General features: G+C 59.4%; 1 protein-coding gene across 1 annotated transcript in view; it reads left to right on the top strand.

Moving 5' to 3' along the window:
• The window catches only part of ELL (elongation factor for RNA polymerase II), a 79,324-nt gene extending 61,813 nt beyond the window's left edge, over window positions 1–17,511 (top strand). The window contains exons 6-12 of the mRNA XM_027548305.1: window positions 2,033–2,157; window positions 7,662–7,758; window positions 8,895–9,378; window positions 13,082–13,148; window positions 13,419–13,590; window positions 14,599–14,643; window positions 15,320–17,511. Of these exons, the coding sequence (XP_027404106.1) occupies window positions 2,033–2,157; window positions 7,662–7,758; window positions 8,895–9,378; window positions 13,082–13,148; window positions 13,419–13,590; window positions 14,599–14,643; window positions 15,320–15,436 (1,107 nt within the window). The 3' untranslated portion in view covers window positions 15,437–17,511. The remainder of the gene's footprint in view (window positions 1–2,032; window positions 2,158–7,661; window positions 7,759–8,894; window positions 9,379–13,081; window positions 13,149–13,418; window positions 13,591–14,598; window positions 14,644–15,319) is intronic.
• Window positions 17,512–19,664: the final 2,153 nt, after the last annotated feature.

Here is a 19,664-nt window from a genome sequence, read left to right as displayed (position 1 = left end):
GGGGCACCTGCTTCACTTTTAACCGCCAAGGTGTTCTCACCGCTCCTGGTCCTCTCCTGGGGCTAGAGAGGCATCATGCTGGGTGCCAGCTTCCCCAGCCAACTTGGGTTTGGCAGCTCCCCGAGGCGGCCCAGGCAGTGTCTTGCACTAGAGTGCTAGAGCATCCTGGGTGCCCGCTCTGATTTCTCCTATTCTCTGATTTTCTGTCCCATCTGCCTTGAGCTTCTGTGTTTGCTACCAGACTTGTTCTCCCCAGCAATTGTGGGAGGGGCACTGGGACCCCACCAGCGTGAGGATAGGTATAGGGGGCTGCACCTCACAAAGGATGCTCATTTCCCAGCCCTCCCGCCCCTCACCCAGTGACTCTGACGAGCAGCACTGTGCAAAGACACCTCCTCTTTCACTTTTGTGAAAACATCCGGAGAGAAGATTTGAGGCCTTCCACCTTCCTGGTGGGAGTGTGGATGGGTGGATGGCTCTTCTGGAGAGCATTTTAGCGAAGCGTCTCAGAAGCCATAAAAATGTTCAGTCTTTGACCCACTAATCCCACTTCTGGGAAGCCAGCCGAAGAAAACCATCACCAGCGTGGAAAAACCTGCACAAGTGACATGTGTTTATGCTCCAGAGAAGCTGGAAACAGAGTCCACGTCCAGCAAAGGAGAGCGGGCTGAGTGGGTCACAGTGCAGCCTCTGGTGGAGTGTTACTCAACCACTAAAAATGCTCCTTGTGGAGACTGCCGTGACGTGCAGAGTAAAGTCATAGTCTCAGTTGTAGTGAAAAACAGCAGCTGCCGTGCCAATCACCCAGCTCCACACGCGCGTTCTGGAGATCATGGTGCCTGACGAGATGCTTGGGAAAGTGCCCTCTGCGGGTCGGGGGCCTGAATTCCATCAAGCACATTAAGGCAAATGTTCTAAATGCATCTTTGCACAGTCTTGAAGACGAACTCAGCTTGTGTTAACCAGAAGCAGCAGGGTTGGCTGGTTGCAGGGAAGGTGGGCTCAGCTTGGGCCCTGAAGGCACCCCTCCCCCAGCTCCCCCAGATCAGCTAACTCTGCCACAGGAGCTGTGAGTTAGAGAGCGTGTATCTTAGTCCATAGGCTGCTGTCATAGAACACCATGGCCTGGGTGGGTTAGACACCACAGACCCGTCACACAGCTTTGGAGACTGGGAGGCCCAAGGTCAGGGCACCGGGAGATTGGGTGTCTGGTGAGGGCCTGCATTCTGCCTTCTCATGGTCATCCAGGGGAGAGGGGTAAGGAAACTCTGGATTCTCTTTTATAAATAAGACATTTGGGCTTCTCTGGTGGATCAGTGGTAAAGACTCTGCCTGCTATTCCAGAAGACAAGGGTTCAATCCCTGATCCAGGAAGATCCCACATGCTGCAGAGCAGCTAAGCCCCTGTGCCACTGCTGTTGAGCCTGTGCTCTAGCTCCTGGAAGCCACACCTGCTGAGCCCATGCACCACGACTGCTGAAGCCCAAGAGCCCTAGAGTTTGTGCTCTGCAACAGAAGCCACCACGGTGAGAAGCCCGCACACTGCAGCTAGAGAGTGGCCCCCAGCCTGTCACATCGGGAGAAAACTCAGAACAACAAAGACCCAGCACAGCCCCTCCCCCAAAAAGACACTCCCATGGGGGCTTCACCCTCATGACCTCAGCACCTCCCAAAGGCCTCACCTCCTAATACCGTCGCCTTAGGTTAGCAGGAGGTAAGACTTAATGTGCATTTGTAGAGGACAAACATGGTTCAGTCCATAGCAGGGGGATGGGCTGCTGATGGAGTCTTGGGAGTGTAGATGGCAGCACCCCCTTGTGGAGCCAGCCTGGCCTCCAGCAGCATCTGGGCCTGCTGCTCTGACCCTTCGGCACCCCAAGGGCTGCCGTCCTGGCCTGCAGAGGAGTTGGGGGGCCAAGTGTTGGCTTGGGCAGAAGTGTGCTGTCTTCTTTCCCCTTTAATGTCTGTCTCCGCCTCTCCCTGCACCACCCCCCAAAATGCTTTCGTGATCATCTCTGGCTCTGTCTTGCAGGTGGCCAACGTGAATGCCAAGGACGGCACGTGCACGCTGAAGGACTGTGTGTACAAGGATGTGCAGAAGGACTGGCCCGGCTACTCGGAGGGAGACCAGCAGCTGCTGAAGCGGATGCTCGTCCGGTAACACTGCCACCCCATCCGTCAGTGGGTCCCCATCCCCTGGGCCTGGGGCACGTCTCATCTCCAGGAGGCTGGGGGGGCTTCCCGTGGCGCCAAAGCCCACAGGGCCTGCAGGCAGGATGGAGGGGGTCTCTAGAGACTGCTTGGGTGGCCCACCGTGGCCTCCTGTAGGAAAAAGGCGAGCCTTGCTGAGTGGGGTGGAGGGCATGAGTCTCTGCGTTGAACATGAGAACTTCAGGACAGAAGGCCCCAAAGCAGCCGTTCCTGCTGCCCCTGCTGCCCATCCTATCAAGCTCCTTCTGAAATCTGCGTGTCCCCACAGGCTACTGCTGCAGCCGCCTTTCTTAAAAAGGAAGTCTCAAGGACTGGAAGCAGAAAGGAACAAAGCAAAACAAACCTCCCCACAGACACTATTAAGCAACATTAATTAAAAGGATCCCCTCTTGGGTTAATGGGGACCCGAAGTCAGGAGTAGCCAAGGTGGCTCTGGGGAGAAGTGGTTAAGTCGGCCCCTGTCTAAGGCAAGCAGTTAATGATTTCCTTCTCAATTGATGCCTGGGAGCCCCGGCTATGAAGCGCCCTTCAGAGCAGCCTGAGATGCTAATTAGTCCTTAAGTGGTTTCTCAGGGACTTGGAGCAATTTATGAAGGTTTTTTTTTTTTCTTTTTTTTTTAAGTTGTTTAAACCAGTAACTGCATCTGGAGATCAGAGCCAAGTTGGGGCCACTCTAGGTGAACCATGAGTCCCTCCTTGGCCCTGTGGGGTGCTCACCTGCTGTTCCGGGGTCACTGCTGTGGCTCTCTAGACATCTCTAGGTGCTCAGGGAGGCTGAGGGGATGGTTTTGGCAGAAGACGCTCCCCCTCCCCTCTCTGGGCGGCGGCTGCTGCCCACCAAGCATGTCTCAGACACTGTCACCTCCTGCAGGTGTTTGCATCAGCAGTAAAGAATCTGCCTGCAATGCAGGAGACGCAGGTTCAGCCCCTGGGTTGGGAAGATCCCCTGGAGGAGCACATGGCCACCCAGTCCAGTATCCTTGCTTGGAGATGCTCATGGACTCTAGTGGCAGGCTGTAGGGCGTGGAGCTGCAAAGAGTTGGACTTGACTGAAGTAATGGAGCATGTGTGCACGTGTGGCGGTAGTGTTGAAATAGTAATTTACACCCACCTGAGTGCTTTGAGGTTCCAAGGGGCATGTGGGGGTGGGGCGCCTTGAGGCTGCTCCCACCCTTCCTTCCTTCAGAGCCTCTCACTGCCGGCTGATCTCAGGCCCCCAGCCCTTGGCCTCCCAGAGCTATCCAGGAGGGGCATGGCCAGGAGCCAGCAGCCTGTGGGCAGTCTGCCCATGGGTGGGTGCGGTCCCTAGGAAACTGGGCTGAATACTGAGGGGTATCAGGAGGGAGGTTCCTCAGGCTCTTGACTCCCGGCGCTCAGGGCCACGCCAAGCTCTCCTTTCCTCTCTCATGTTTGCCCTGGGCCGTCTTGGCGCTCTGTTCTCGGGCTGCGTGGGCCAGCTGGGGGGTGGCCTGGCCCGATGCCTCTCCAGAAGCTGGCAGCATCTGCTGCTCTTGGGAGCTTGACCTGATTGATGGGCAGAGGTCAGGGTCAATATCACTGATACCCACAACCCAGCGCTGCTCTGCACAGCTTTTTTTTTTCCATGTTTAGGTTGCTCCCTCCCTGAAGAAGGCCCTCATTACAACCGGTCTTCATGCCGTGGGTCTCATGGCAAGAAGGAGAAATGAGGTCTTAGGGTGTTCCTCTTGTTACAGGCTGGGTGTGGGGGCTCGTGTTACCCCAGGGGCTGCAGCTGTCCTTATCCTACAGCTTGTTCTGAACTTGGACCTGAGTTGAGCACGCTTGTGCTTCCAGGGTCTGCCTGGGCCCCCGTGGCTTTGCTCTGCAGACAGGCAGTCAGGCTTCTCGTTGCAGAGTACTGACCCGGGGGCGCGCACCTCACTGGGCGCAGCACTCGGGCTCTGGAGCACGGGCTCGGTGGTTGTGGCACATGGACTTAATTGCCCCTCAGCATGTGAAATCTTCCCGGAGCAGGGAGCAGACCTGTGTCCCCTGCCTTGGCAGGTGGGTTCTTAACCGCTGGCCCACCGGGGAAGCCCTCAGCTGTTTGCTCGGATGCTTCCTCTGTGCTGTCAGTCCCCATGTGTGCGGCTCAGGCCTGGCACGGCCCAGGCAGAGTCTGGATGTCCCAGTGCAGGATGAGGCCTGGACCCCGTTTGGCCTTGAAATCAGTGCCCCGACCTGCCCTGTCCTGGCCTCCCCTCCCCCAGGGCATAGCCTAGACAACCCGAGCCTCCGTCCGTCTCACAGGCAGTGCACTTTCCCTGTAGTTGGTAACCTGCTTGCCAAGTGCTCAGCCTTCTGTGTCCTTCACGTCCAGCCACAAGCTCCCTGTCTTTGTCTCATGGCCTTTCATCACTTTCAGGGGACCAGGGCTTCCACAGGAGCTTCCTCCCTCCCTCGCAGGTCCTCCTGTTTCCGGGTCTGGGATTCTGCCCTGATGCTGAAGGGACCCAGCTCTTGGAGCGTCTCTCCGAGGAGAAGGCTTTGGGACGGCCCTCTGCCACAGCTCCACACCTGGGTGGCCAGCACACAAGCTGGCAATTGACCACATCTAGCCTTTAGATTGGAAGGCGTTTTCCCTCCACACTGAAGGTCTGGCCACAGACGCCTCGTCAGTTCCCTCCCTGGCCTGTGCGTGTCCCCATGGTCACCCGATAGCGTGGAGGGTGGCTGGAGCCGGCAGTCTGCACGCTTGCCTCACCCTCTTCGTCCTCCCGCGGGCTTCCTCAGTCTGCCCCGACGGGCCCTGCCTCTACACCATTCACCGTTGTCCTCCTGGTTGTTTCTTTTTATTTCTTCTACTTTGGGGAGATTTCTTCAGCTTCTCCCATCTGTCTCTCTTTTTGCCATCATTTCTAGTTCCCAAGGTGCAACCACCACCTCCATCTAGTTCCAAACCATTCACCCCCCCAGAAAACCCAACAAGCTGCCTTAGCAGTCGCTCCCACCCCGCCTCCCCAGCGCCTGGCAGCCACTGGCAGCCCCGACCTCTTGGATCCGCCTGTTCTGGACACTGAGTATCAGTGGAGTTGCGTGCTGTGTGGCCTTTTGTGTCTGGCTCCTTCCACTCAGTGTTAGGTTTTCAAGGTTTCTCCACATCATAGCGTGTGGCAGAGCTTCATTCTTTTCTACGGCCAGGTTCTTGGTTCTTTTCTATAGTCTATTGTGTCTGAGTTTTTGCTTATTCTTCTGCCAGTGGACATGTGAACTGTTTCCGCCTTTTCAGGATTGTGTACAGTGATGCCGTGAACATTTGTGTACGAGGACACAAATATAACTGACACAGATTTTCAGTTCTCTCAAATGAGTCCTGAGGAGTGTAATTGCTGGGCCATGTGGTAATCCTGTGTTTAACTTTCTAAAGAACTGCCAGACTCTCTTTCCCAGTGACTGCCCCATTTCACGTTCCCACCAGCAGTGCCCAATTCCATTTTTTCCACAGCCTCACCAACACTTGTTATATTTTCTTTTTCTTTTTTTTAATTCTAGCCAGTGTGAAGTGGTATTTTATAGTGGTATCGATTTGAGTTTCCCTGGATGAGCAGTGAATGATGTTGAGCATCTATTCATGCAGTTATCGGCTATTTGTATATTTTCTTTGGAGAGCTGTGTATTTCAGATCTTTGTCTTTCTGAGGCTGTTAAGGCCGGTGTGTTTCTGGTGGATTTAACATTTTCATCCTCTTAGTCTCTCTTTCCTTTCTTTTTAAAAGTTAATTTATTTGTGGCTGTGCTGGGTCTTCGTTGCTGTGCGGGCTCTTCTCCAATTGCGGCGGGGGGGCTGCTCTCCAGGTGCGGCTCTCAGGGTTCTTGCTGCGGCGGCCTCTCCTGTCGTGGGGCTCAGGCTTCGGTAGTTGTGGCATGCGGGCTCAGTAGTAGTGGCACAGGGGCTTGGTTGCTCTCTGTCCTGTCAAATGCATAGTCTTGTCTGCTTCAGGGCCTGACAGTTGTTGCCTGGAAGCCAGGGTGCCGCCTCCGCAGAACTTTGCTGTTGGCAGTCCAGCCTCCCTGGTAGCCCTGAGGCATCTCTGGGTCCCTCCACAGGCCCCTCTGTTTCCTTTCCTCTGGAGGCCATGCTTCTGTCCATCCTGTGTGGCCCGAGCAGCCTCCTGGCCCCCTGGGGAAGACCTGGGCTCCTTTACTCCCAAACATGCTGGGGGTTCCCTTTGCAGCTGGCCCCAGCAGGCCAGGTCCCAGAGCAGGGCTGCTGGGGGGCAGCCTGGAGGGCCCCTCCACTGAGGTCTCCGAGGCGCACACTGTGGCCTGCGGGCTCTGCAGCCAGGACTCAGTTTCCTTGGCTCCTCCAGGACAGTCACCACTTGTGCTTCTGCTTCCCACGTTAAGTAGCATTGCTGTCTTTTTTTTCCCCTTCTCTTTTATGCTTTTTTAGTGGGGACTTGAGAGAGAATGGATGTGAACACCTGATTCTCTGTCTTTGACTGAAAGTTCTAGATGCTTCCACAGTGCTGGACAGTAGACTTGCCCCACCCACTCTCAGAACCTTCCTTTCATCTCTCCTTGCATTTCAGGCCGCTGTGGGGAGGGCAGCCGCTGGAGTCTGGAGTGCAGCTGAGGCCGGGGAGGTGCTCTGCTGGCCACTGGTTGGAGCAGCGGACGTGGCCCCAGACCTCAGCTCAGCTTCCTGCAAGGCTTGGGGGGCCAGCTGGGTGCCTGGGCTCCCCTGAGACTCTCAGCCTCTAGGAGTTCAAGGGGCCAACCCCACCCAGCCAAGATGACTCTCAGGGCCTCCGTTTTTCTGTCAGGCGTCGGGGCGATTCTTCTCTCGTCCCTGGCTGCGCTGTTGAGCTGATTCCAGTGGTCTGCTGGCTGCTCCTGCCATCCCTGGAGGTCCTGGGGCCTGGCTCCCAGGAAGATGGGAGCTGAATCTGGGGGGGTCCTCCCACCTCAGAGCAGGGCATCTCAGCCCTCTTTTGCATTCTGTTTCTGCAGTGAGTGTTGTTATTGGGATGACAGTTGTTTATAAAAGTAAGGACCAAATGTTTTTTAAAAAAGGGCCAACACCCAATGTCTGTAGCTCCTGTGGGGACACAGCATGGACCCTGAGTGTCTGGTCAGTTTTGCACCAGGAGTCCTTGGTCTCCATGGTCATGAAGGTCGAGATGAGCATCTGGTCACCTGGCCCTTCGCTGGGCACAGAGCATCCAGTGTGGCCGGCCTTCTGGTGGTGAGGCTGAGGCCGTGGCCACGGGGCTGCTGTGGATGCACCCAGGGCTGGGTGTGCTCGACTGCTCTCTGCCTGCCGGGCGTGCCCATCACACCCAGCACTGCCCTGCTTCAGCGGGGAGCCAGGCCCTCCCCCAGACGCTGGGTGCAAAGTATCAGTGCAGAGGTGGTTGGGCCTGGGTGCGCCTCGCAGGGAGGGCATTGTTTCAGGACCCTCCAACCTGCCTTGCTTCTCCTCTGCAGGAAACTGTGCCAGCCACAGAGCACAGGTGGCCTCCCTGGAGACCTTGCTGCCAGCAGTCCTCCGGGTGAGCACGGGAGCTCAGCCTCGCCCCCTCAGGTAGGAGCGGCTGGCGGGGAGGGTGGGCGGGCTTCAACAGAGGCGGTGGGCCTGACCTTGCTTCTCGGGGAGCCTGTTGGGCCTGTCACTCAGGGCTGGCGAGTTTTCTCGAAGGCGTAAGCAGCTGACTGGGTGCTGGGGGTCCCAGGCCTGGAACCTGGATAGGTTCCTTGGGTTGCCTTTCGGGGTAGTGTGGCTGAGGGCGCGCGGGCCGCTGGCCACTCTGGCCACTGGAGCCTCTGATTCCTAGGGCTGCTTTAAAACTCAGTGTGTCCCCAGCAGGCTCTGCCGTGTTAGTAGGCAGGGAGGGCCTTGCTGTTGGGGGCTTGATCTTCAGCAGTGGGGTCCCTCACCGTTGTCGGAGCTGTTTGGTGACAGCTGTCTCTTCCCCCCGCATGCTCTGACCAATGAGTCCCATGTCTCCATCCCCTACTTGGCCAGCCACTCTCCTCCCCGCTTTGCCTGCCCCTGGAGGCATCCGGCCTAGGTCCTGAAGCCTCCCAGGGCACCCCCGTGGCTGTGGCGTGGCGGGCAGGGCCTCATTTCACTCTGGCCCACACTGCCGCACCCTGGGCCCGGGCCGACTGGTCTGATCCTGGCTCCGTTCCTCTACTCTGGCCTTGCCTTCCGGACCTCAGTCTTCTCCTTTGTGAATGGGGATGAGGCCTGCACCATGTGACAGGGTTACCACGGGGATTCAAGGGCCCTTGGGGAGAACGGTCCTGGCCTGTGGGGCCTGCCCTGTGTCACTCAGACTGGGCTCCGTTGCTCTTACTGTCATCAAGGGGGGATGCTGAGCACAGTATTGTTTTAGATCAGTTCCCAGGGGTGGCCCTTATGGGCTGAAGCGGGTCCCCTAATGGCCCAGCCGCCCTTTCTCTGCCCTGCTGGCCCGCGGTCCCACCGGGTCCCTGGGCAGGCAGGCCCCGGAGCTCTGGGCCTCTTGGGCCTGCTGTGGTGTTCGCGCGCCCCCTTGTGGCCGGAGTGGCCCTGCCTGTGGGCGCTGGTCCCCTCAGGGCCTGCGGTGGGGCTCCTGGTCAGCTCAAGTTTGGCCTGTTGCTGCACAGCCTCTCCCTGGGGCACAGAGTGACTCCAGGCACAGGCTCACTCCTGAAATTCTCTCCTCTCCGTCACAGAAACGGCCGCAGCCTCCTGATTTCATTGACCCTCTGGCCAACAAGAAACCCAGGATATCGCACTTCACCCAGAGAGCTCAGCCCACAGTCAACGGGAAGTTGAGCACGACCCTCGGCCGCGAGGGCCTGCTGCCCACCCCGGGCCCTCTGGCTGGTACGGACACCCACCTGCCCCTGCGACTGGAGCCGCCGCGGGCCCACGACCCCTTGGCCGACGTCAGCAACGACCTGGGCCACAGCGGCCGGGACTGTGAGCGTGGGGAAGTGGCCGCCCCAGCCCCTACTGAGCGCCTCAGCATGCCCCTGCTGACAGACTGTGCCCAGCCCAGCAGGCCCCACGGCGGCTCCTTGCACGGCAAATCCAAGAAGAAATCCAAGAAGCACAAAGACAAGGAGAGGGCAGCCGAGGACAGGCCCCGGGACCGGCCACTTAGCCAGACGCCAGGCCCCCCAGCCCCTCCAGTTGCCCCACCAGTCGCCCCGGGTAGGTGTCAGGAGGTTGAGGGGCAGAGGGCTCTGCAGAAGGGGGGTCAGTGGGGGCCTGAGCACTGGCCCTGTGCCTGCGCACCCTCACTCCACAGGATGCCGAGAGGGCTGCCTCCTGAGTCCCCACTTGGGCCCACCCTGCACATTAAGGCCCTCTGCGTCTTCGCACTGGCTCACGTGACTGCCCTGGCGGTGTTGTTCTTGAAGGCTCCTACAGTCAGGTGTGTGCCAGGCCAGCCCTGAGGGCCAGGGGCACGGAGCCTGATGGAGCTGAGGCTCACAGGAGGGGATATTTCACAGGGAGAGGAACAATTCCAGGGCCCGGTTCTGGCTGCAGGGAGACCCCAGACACAGCACACAGCAAGGGTCTGGGGCTCAGGGATGGCTGCGGGGGGCAGGACTTGGTGGGGAGGGGGTCCCTGGATCACTGTGTTCCTGCTGTGACCTGCAGAGCAAACCTTTGAGCCTGCAGAGAGAGGGTCTGAGAGGCAGGTCCAGGAGGAGGTGGGAGACTCGTCTACCGAACAGCAGTTGATAAGAGCCAGAGCAAGGCCTCGCCTGTAGGGAAGCTGGCACTCGGGAGACCCTCAGTGGGATGAGGGGTGTGAGGCTGTCGGGACTCTATGCTGACCAGGGAGACCTTCGAGGACCTGGGGCTTGTAGGGGCGGCGTCCTTACCCCCAGAGCCTCCCCACTCCCAGTTAGAGCCCCGGGCATCTGAGCTGAGCACCCCTTGTGGCTACTGGCAACCCCAGAATAACTCTGGAGGCTGCACATAGGGAAATGGTTTCTGTAGGGTCTTGAGAATTACCATTCGAGAGACATAGGTTCAGGTGACCATGAGAGTTCTCAGGAAGAGCAAGAGTTGGGTTTATGAAGACTGAAAGCCTTTAGTTTGTTAAAGGTTTCTGGTGAGAACGGTTTAACTCTGACGCAAGTCAGACGAGTCAGAAAACATTTGTTTTAGGTTGGGGGCCCAGTAAGTTGACAGTGTCGCGTGGTTTGGGGGTGGGGGTCTGATAAGTCCATCAGCTGGCACGAGTTCTGGCAGACGGGGGTCACAAGGTCAGATGCCATGCAGGCTGAGCCGTGCACAGGTCACACTTCCTTAATGGCTTCTTGATGCCATTTTTAGAGAGCTCTCTGAGCAGTACTGACTCCATTGTGATTTTCCTCTCACGTAATTTAACCTAATCAGCATGTCACAGCAACAGAGGCGCAGCCCTGGCGGCCCTGGGGGCCATTTCATCTGGTGTGGCTTTCAGATTGTTCCCTCAGGAGGATCCCCAGCAGGGGGCATTCCTGGACCAGAGGTGGAGCCCCTGCTCCTTCAGGCTTTTGAATGTGCCTCAGCTGTCCTCCAGAAAGGCCATGCCCGCTCCTCACTCTGCAGCTGGAGACCGGGTCCGGGGTCGGTCTGATGAAGACAGACCTTGCAGCTCCGTCAGTCTTCTGGGGCCCCTCGGCCCTGCCGCATGCTAGGCTTCCCAGAGGGGAAGGGAGCCTGGCTCTCTAAGCACAGGCCGTCTGACCCAGGTCCCACCCAGGGACACAGACCTGAGCAGCTGGGCTCAGGGAGCCCAGACAGCAGAAGTGAGGTTCCATGTGCTCTGGCAGGGTCTGGGGAAGTAGGACCATGGGGCCAGGCAGCAGACCAGGCCAGGAAGATGCTGCCCAGACCGGCCCCCCATGCAGGGCTCAGAAGGCGCTGGCTCCTGCCCAGTGTGTGTCAGCCACAGGCAGCTTGGCCCCAGGCCAGGGTGAGAAGGAGGTCTGGGATCAGGAAAGCCAGGAGAAGGGCCCCAAGGGGGAGGGGAAGGACAAGCGCGCACCAGAAGTTGGGATGGCACCGAGCGAGCCCCCTAGACTGGCCTCTCTGGCAGCTCAGCTGATAGTGATAACTGGTGGGTGGGGGCCTGCCTTGCCTCCTGAGCCCCACCATACACAGCCTCCTGCTGTGGCTCCTTCCTGGGTGGGCGTCTGTGCAGGCTAGAGCTCCCCGCCCGCCTTTAGCAGCAGCATTGTTCTCTGAAGTTTCCCCTGCCTCGCTGGCCAGGGTTCCAGGCCGGCACCCAAGTGCAGAAGTGCCCTCACCCTTGTGTCCCGTGAGGTGGCCCACCCTTCTGCCTGCTGCTGTCCCCCTCGTCTGGCCCGTGGTCCCAGCCCTGCCCTGTGACCCTCATGGGTGTGGCAGCTTCCTCCAGTCGTGCAGACTCCTCAGCCCAGCCCATCTGTGCCCCCCCGCCCCACCCCACCCCTCCAAGGCCCCCCTCCGCCACCTCCCTCCCCCTGTGCTGCGGGGCCACTCCTGGGTCCTAGACCCACCCTCGTGCCTGCCCCCAGCTTTCGCTCAGACTGTGGACCCCACCTGTGGCCCAAGGGTACCTTCCTGGCCAGGCCACGTGCTGGGCATGGGGGTGCTTCGGTTCATCCAGGCCGAACTCAGGCCTACTGACCCCTATGTGGGAACTGGGTCACCCTCTCTCATTGGCACCCAGACCTGGGTCCTGCAGGGTGACCCTACAGACATGTCCCTGCACCCACTGCCCTGGGAGGGAGCACACAAGTGGGAAGCAGCTGGGCTGGTCCAGGGGTGGCCGAGTGCGGGCAGGGGTGGGGCCCACAGAGGGTTGGTTGCCACAGGCAGGACCCCAGTGGTGTCCTGCCAGGTCCATCTGATTCTCAGGCTCAGGGTGAAGCACCCCGGGATGCCTGACGTGGCTGGGCTGTGGGAGGTGGGGTGTAGACTAAATCTGCGTGTGTGTGCCTATTGGGCTGCATCCCAGGGAGGCCACAGCCTTTTCAGAGACAACACCCGGATGGGGGTGTGGGTGGGCTCCATCCACTGGTGGGAATCTCCCCTTGCACTGGATGGAGTATAAAACCGCACGGGGGCTCGTCAAACCACTGATCCCCTGGAGGGCTATTTTCTGCCAAGAGAGGCACCAAAATGGGTGCTCAGCAAATGCTTCAGAGTGATAACATCGGTTGTGTCTCGGGATTACAAAGGTCATCTGGAAGAAGTCCCCGGGGAAAAGGAGCAGACTGTAGCCCGGGCAGGCCTCGGGCACTGTCTCAGGACAGTCTCGGGTCACAGTCCCAGGGCTGACCCTCTGATGTCACAGTCCTGGGTCTGGTGGGAAGAATGGGAGGATGGGTGGGGTGGCGGGGTGGGGGTGGTCAGGCCAGAGACCAGAGCCTGCAGGGCCTGCAGCTCCATCCACAGGGAGAGGAGGGGGAAAACCCTGGCAGCCATCCGGCTTTGTCCTGTAGGGCCCAAGAATGGTATGCCCCTGGGACTCAACTGGCCAGGGGTCACCGGTTTTCATCTTCACGGCTTTTACATGGGGTCAGCAAAGGCTCTGGACAAGCTTCCCAGGCTTTAACCCTGCAGTGAACCCATACTTTTGGGTGCTTGCTGAAGACTGCGCCCACGATGCTGTCTCTGCACGGCTGTGCTCTGGGGATGCACACCGTGCTGGCTCACCACCTCTCCCACTGCGCAGGGGGCACTTCCAGCTCCAGGCAGCCCCCCACGGTGGCCAGATGGTGCTCGCCCTAACTCACGCCTCCTCTGCCCACCCTGGCTCCCTCTGCGTGGCTTCCCCCCTGAGGCCTTCAGACAGTAGGGCATCAACCTTCTGTAGGTCTCATCACAGACACACAAGGTACAGACTCAGGAGGCACGTTTTCTCTTTAAGGTTTAAACGGGACCTGCAGCAGCTCAAGTGTCCCCACGTCGACCTCGGAGACGCCCGACTACTTGCTGTGAGTACTTCCCTTGCCGGCTGCTCCCCACCCCCACCCCTGCAGGTTAGCAGAGGCAGCACGGACCTCGTGGCTGTGTGTGTGTATTCCTGTCTGTGTGCACACGCGTGTGGTGACTTGACTCCGTGGCTGTGTGTGTATTCCTGATGGCCAGTCTGCTCGGAGTTAGGGCTGCTTCCTGGTTGGGGCTGGCCACTTGGCTGTGGACACTTCCAGGCTCTCTGCTGCAGCCCCCTAAGCCCCTCTGGCCCTTCTTTCCCATCTCCCCAGAAAATACGCCACCATCTCCTCCTCGGAGCAGCGCCAGAGCTACAAAAATGACTTCAACGCTGAGTACAGCGAGTACCGAGGCCTGCACGCCCGCATCGAGCGGGTCACGCGGCGCTTCACGCAGCTCGACGCCCAGCTCCGGCAGCTCTCGCAGGGCTCTGAGGAGTACGAGGTAGTGCCCTGCCTGGCTCCTGCGTCCTCAGATGCGTCCCCTCCTGTTCTGGGCGGGGGCGCTGCCCACTCCGAGTGAGTCAGGCCTGTTTAGGGAGCTCTGCCGTCTCAACCATGAGGCTGGGCAAGACCAGCGCTGTAGGTGGGAGGTGACCGTGGGGCTGGGGGTGGCCTCAGCAGTGGAGACAGCCAGGAAACCAGGGGCTGGGGTGCGTGCGTCCCCCCCGACCCCCGAGCACCTGGGGCTTCTCTGCAGCCCACTATTGTGTCACCAGAGAACTCTCAGCGCTGCCTCCCAGCAGGAGGGGCGGGCCCTGGCCACACCGCACAGCCCGTCAGAGCTGTCACAGCCTCCGTGGGAGGGGGAGGGGATGGAGGGTCCCTGGGGCCCCAACCCCTTCCCCCACCTGGGGCACTTGCGTTTCCCCGGCCATCCCGAGTGGGACCTTACCACAGGGGGCTTGGTCCCTGCAGGGGGCCTTGGGATACCAGCCTCCCCCTTGAGACCCCTTTTGGAGCTGGTTACCTGATGACAGGGCCAGCCCTGATGAACTGTGGTGCTGGGCTCTGTCTCCCTGGTGGAGGTCAGGTTGATTTCCCAAGGAGACGGCTTGTGATTGGAGGCACAGTGGGGGTTCTGAGGGTCTAGGACAGGCAAGCACCCCCTGGACTCCCCCATCCTCCCGTCTCGTTGCAACCCCCGCAGGTGGTCAGGGGGCCTCTGTGCTTGGCCTCGACCTGGGCACCAGCCAGCTGGGTGCAAGGGAAGGCGCCTCCCAGCTGCCCCTGCCTCTCCCCGGCCGCTGTGTAGCCTCCTGCGTGTCCCCGAGTCGTCCCCTCTGGCCCAGCCCCTGCTCTGTACACCCTCAGGTGCCATGCCACAGCCGCAGCCATTGTCCCCAAGCATGCAGTGACCTGGCAGGCCACCGTGACTAAGGAGAAGGGGTCACTCCGTTGGGGTATCCTGCAGATAATGTATTGTTGACTTTTTCTTTTGTTTTTCATCCAGACTACTCGTGGGCAGATCCTTCAGGAATATCGAAAAATCAAAAAGGTGAGCCTCCATCCCCTTGTGGTGTTAGGGCGGGGTGGGATCAGGTCAGTAGCGCTGCGGTCTAGAGGAGGCAGGGTGCGCGGGCGGGCCTCCCTGGGTTGGTCTCTGGTCCTCAGAGTAGCTCCTCCCCTGATAGCTGAGGAGCTTAAGTCTGTTCTGGGCACTTGGGTGCCCCCTCCCCTGAGCACCCCACACACTCTCCCGCTATGGGTGAGCACAGCCCAGGCCCTTTGCAGCTCCCTCAAAGGTCCGGGGGAGGAAGCACAGTTCCCCACCCCATCCTGGCCCCGCTGAGTCCTTCAGCGCTCGAGTCAGGGAGGAGCCGCGGTCTCGGCTCCGGCCGCCCCCAGCTCGGGCTCCCTGACCGTCTCCTGGGATGTGGTGCCACTGCAGCAGCTCTCGTTCCCTAGGGCCAAGTGTGCCGGGGCTGGTTCCCGCCGGCCGTGTCCCAGCCCAGCACGGAAGCTGCGTGACCACCTCCTCTCAGCCTCTCACCCTAGCCGTGACCCTGTTTCCCAGGGTGGAGCCTAGGGGCAGCTCAGGGGTCCCTGTCAGGGCTTGAGGGCTCTGGCCTGTGAGTGGGGGCCAGGGGCAGCCAGGTGGGGCGGCTTGGGTTGGCGTTGAGCTCTCCACCCTGGCCCTGTGGGTGAGGCTCACCCCAGCCGCTCTCTCATAGACCAACACCAACTACAGCCAGGAGAAGCACCGCTGCGAGTACCTGCACAGCAAGCTGGCCCACATCAAGAGGCTCATCGCCGAGTACGACCAGCGACAGCTTCAGGCATGGCCTTAGCCCCAGGCCACGGGGCAGGAGGTCCCACTCGACCAGCCAGGCCAGCTCACCTCACCGGGCTGACTGTTCTGGATGGTGGGGGAGCTGGGGGCAAGGGGGAGCTAAAGACAAGAAAACAGAGATTTATTTAACACAATAAACATGAGGAAGAATACAGTCATCTGAGCCAGCAACACCGGCTTTCAGGGGAGCCCACGCAGGCCTGGCCGCCCACAGGTCACACAAACCCAGGTAGAGTGTCCAGCTCCCCCCAGGCCCCCCACACCTCCTGTGCAGGCCCCCTGCCTAGGACGGGCTCCCCAAGAAGCCCCCCTCCTCGCCAGCCACCCCACGGGGGACTTCAACTTTTTGTCAGAGAAAGACTCCCAAGGCCAGCCTGCCTGCTTGCCTTTTCTAGTTTTATACAAAGACAGGCTACTGCTGACGAGACTCGAGTCTATTTTTGTACGAAAGAAAAGCATCTTTTTTCTACACCTGTGCCTCCCCTCCTTGGACACCCGGGGTCTAGACGCTGCCCTGGGCCCTTCCTACAGTATTACAGATGCTCCGGAAGGCTGGCCTTGCCTCTGCGAGCTCGGAGGAGAGAACCGGTGGGGGGCGCCGGGGGCCCCTCTCCTGCACTGGTCTCCCTCGCACACGGCCTCTGCCTGGCTCTGAGTGGGGCGGGCTGGGCAGTGCAAGCCCTGCAGCTCTATTTGGAAAACCCCAGCTGGCCCGGGAGCAGCTGCGGGGAGCACCAGGCCCGCTTGCTATTCCAGGCCCTCAGCTGTCGGGGTCGCCGGGAGCTTCTGTGCTTGTAGCCCGCGCTCTGCAGCGCCGGCGTCGGGTTTTCTCTCTCTTCTCCATTCTCTCCTGCTGCTGCTCCTCACTTTGTACTGCTGAGGCCAAGTGGCCTCCGTGTTCTTGACCTCGCTCCGCCCCTCAGCCCCATGTATGGGTTCTGGGGTCGTCTTTGCAGAGCCACCACGGGGTTTGCACTCAGGGAGGGGCTGGGGGTCGAGGGAGCCAGGGAGCCCCCGGAGAGTGAGCTCAGAAAAGGTGCCTGATCCCCCCTCTCTGGGGGTGCTGGCCCAAGGACACCCCAATTGCTGCTTAGTCACTGTGCCTAGTCTAATGTCCCTGAAAGCGTCAGGGGGCATGTATATGTTTGTGTGTGTGTGTGTGTGTGTGGGGCCCCGCCAGGGCGTGCTGGGGTCTAAAGCGCGTGTTCACGTTAATTCAGAGCCACGTTCAGCGAAGCCACGATGGGGGAAGGCCGTGGGGCTGGTTGCAACCCCCAGCCCAGGGGTCACTGTCGGGGGCGGGGGCAGGGGTTGCTGCCAGGATCCTAGTGAGGCAGGGAGAGTGGAAATGCTCATAGTCATGTCTATTTTTCTAAGCTGTGGGGGTGTCTCCTAATGGCTTCCCAAAGAGCAGTCATGCCTGCAGTGCCCCCACCCCACCCCAACGTCTCCGCGGGACCCCTGGGGTGCCCGGAGCACTGAGGAAGCTGATCCTTTATGTTTCAGTAGCTGTCCTTTTGTTTTTCATTTGGGATGGAGGAAGACAGGCTGAGCAGACCCTGGGGCCCTGAGTTCTGTGGACAGCCATCATGCACTCAGCCTGGACTCGCAGACTCGGATGGTGCGGGATCGCTCAACGGGCCCCACCCGGGAGGGCCCACCTGCCCTCTGCCCTGGGGTCCAGTTCGAGGGACTCTCAGTTGAATTTCCTCTTCCTCCTCACTGTTTTTTGTTGTTGTTTATTTTCTCCTTTTAAGGAATTATGAAGCTAAGAGGAGTTTTGTGCTTGGGGCGGGGTTGATGGACAGAAGCTCTAGCTGATTAAATATGGTCTAACTTATTGATACTGTTTTTTTTTCTTTTAATATTGTACTGTGGAGAAAAACTATTTTGAGCCATGGAGTTGGTGTTTACAAGAACTTTTCACTTTTGCCAAAATGTTACAATTGAAAGACGTCTGCATCTTCAGTTCCTAATATTTTCTTAAAAGAACTAGTGTCCTTTTTGTACACTAAAGAGGTGAATGCTGATTTTTTTTCAACCTACAATAAATTCACTGAACTGAATCTGTGAGCCCAAGCTGGGAGTACATATGTCATTCCCCAGGGGTCAGGGGGACTGGTTCCGTCTTGGGGTGGGCTGGGGTCAGGAGGCCACCTGGCCACGGGGCAACCGTGGTGGTGGGGGGGCATGGGCTGAGCATGGAGAAAGCTTTCTGGGCAGCCTGCCACAGCCGCTGCCCAGGAATGAGGTTGGCAGGTGGAGGGCGGACCTGAGGCAGCAGGCCCTGCAGGTGCCAGAGCAGACCAGCCAGCCTGCTCACGGTGAGGACTGACAGATGGGAGGCGGAGGCACTGGGGAGCCGTGGTCAGCACAGGAGCAGAGCGCCGCTCCTGTGGAGTGCACAGAGTGGGCTGAGCCGGGCAGGGGGACCCCAGGGCTCCCACAGGTGGAGCCGTGTGCAGCACGGGGAGTATCTTATTTGGGCTGAGGAGCTTTGGCTGATGGAAACGGCAGTGAGTAACGGCACTGTTTGATGATTCCTCCCGGACGCACACTGGGGTGGGGGTGGGGTTCCCCTTGCCCCCCAGTGGGGACAGGGGTACCGAACCTGAGGCCTAGTGGAGCCCCATAGGCGCAGGACACCAGCCGGAAAGCCATCCTTGCCCTGGGTTACAGGTGAGGAGCAGAAGGCAGGGGGCAGTTTCTACCCTCCAAGGACACAGTGGAGGGGAATGTTTATTTTAGGAAGGAAAAACAAAGAAGAAGACCAGGATTAAAGGGGTCCAGGGGTCAGGGACTGTGGGCCTTAGCCTCCCTGGTGGCCCTGCTGGCCAGTGGCCTTGGCCTGAGTTCTGAGGCGGCCCAGGAATCTGAGGGGCGCGGGAGGGGAGGTCAGGCAGGCCCTGTGGGGCAGAGTGTACCCTGCTCCCTAGGCAGCCTGGCCACGCTGTTCTAGTGGATAAATCTCTGTCCCCACACCCCTGCCTTCTTCAGCCTCGTCTCGCCTCAGGCTCGCCTTGCCCACCCGCCTCCCCCAGCCTTCCACCGGCCTCCCTCACAGCCCTGTGGCCACAGGCAGTTCCCTGACCATCCTTCCTGAGCCCAAGACACCTTGAGTCCAGGTCTCCAGGGGACTTCCCGCCTTCACAACCCACACCATGGCCACAGGGCTGAGGGGTGCCCAGCAGTCCCTGCCACTTTCTGGACAACATCTGCCAGCGCCTGGATCCGTCAGTGCCTCCCGTGCACCGGGCTCTGGCCGGGTGCTGGCACTCAGCAGTGATGGCGGCGGTTCTGCCCTCGCCCTTGGAAGCCTGCGGTCTGGTGGGATTGGGGATCCCTGGTCATTCAGTACTCACCTGCAGGCAGCACACTCACCCCGTGTCACACCCCCAGCTGGTCCCTACTAGGAGGAGTAGTTAGTATGAGTAGTACTAGTAGTAGCCGGAACTACTCCAACACGGCCCCTCCAGGGAGCCTGCCTGGACCTGCTCAGCCCACACCCCTCCTGCCAGCACCTCCCACAGGCTGCCCTGTGAATGCTGGGCTTCCCCAGGGCTGGGTCTTTTTACACAGTCCTGTGGTATGTATGACATGTGGCCTGGAGGGCTCCAGCTCCTGCAGATTCTCCAATACCAACTAGGGGTCGAACAGTTCCGTTCCCAGGTTATGGGGCTCAGGTCCCCACTTCAGACAGCAGCCTCAAGTCCTTGGCCACCCATACTTCTGAACAACCCGCCATAAATCGGGTTCCCTCCCACCCGCTCAGAGGTTTGCCAGAATGGCTCACAGAGCTAAGCAAACACTCAGCAGCTGAATGGAGGAGAGCAGGGTTTGGGGAAAGGTACAGGGCTGCCACGACTTCTCCAGGTGTCACCCTCCCAGCATCTCCATGTTTTCACCTGCACCCTATTGTTTAGGAGCTTTTACAGAAGTTCCATGATTGAATAAGTCACTGGCCATTGATATTTTTTTTTTCTTCTAATTTCAGGCCACACTGCTGGGCATGTGGGACCTTAGTTTCCTGACCAGGGATCGAACCCCAGCCCCCTGCAGTGGAAGTGCAGAGTCTTAACTACTGGACTGTCAGGGAAGCCCCTGGCAATTAATGATCAAACTCAATCTCCAAGCCAGAAAGCAGGACAAAACCCAAATATTTATTATACTAAATGCCCTGTCCCCAGCCCTGAGGGTCTGCCTTGGTCCCCAAACTGCCTCCCTCC

This window comes from Bos indicus x Bos taurus, chromosome 7 (genome assembly GCF_003369695.1).
Source record: "Bos indicus x Bos taurus breed Angus x Brahman F1 hybrid chromosome 7, Bos_hybrid_MaternalHap_v2.0, whole genome shotgun sequence".
NCBI lineage: Eukaryota > Metazoa > Chordata > Mammalia > Artiodactyla > Bovidae > Bos > Bos indicus x Bos taurus.
The sequence above is the reverse complement of the archived record's forward strand: the minus strand, read 5'-3'. Positions and strand labels throughout refer to the sequence as shown.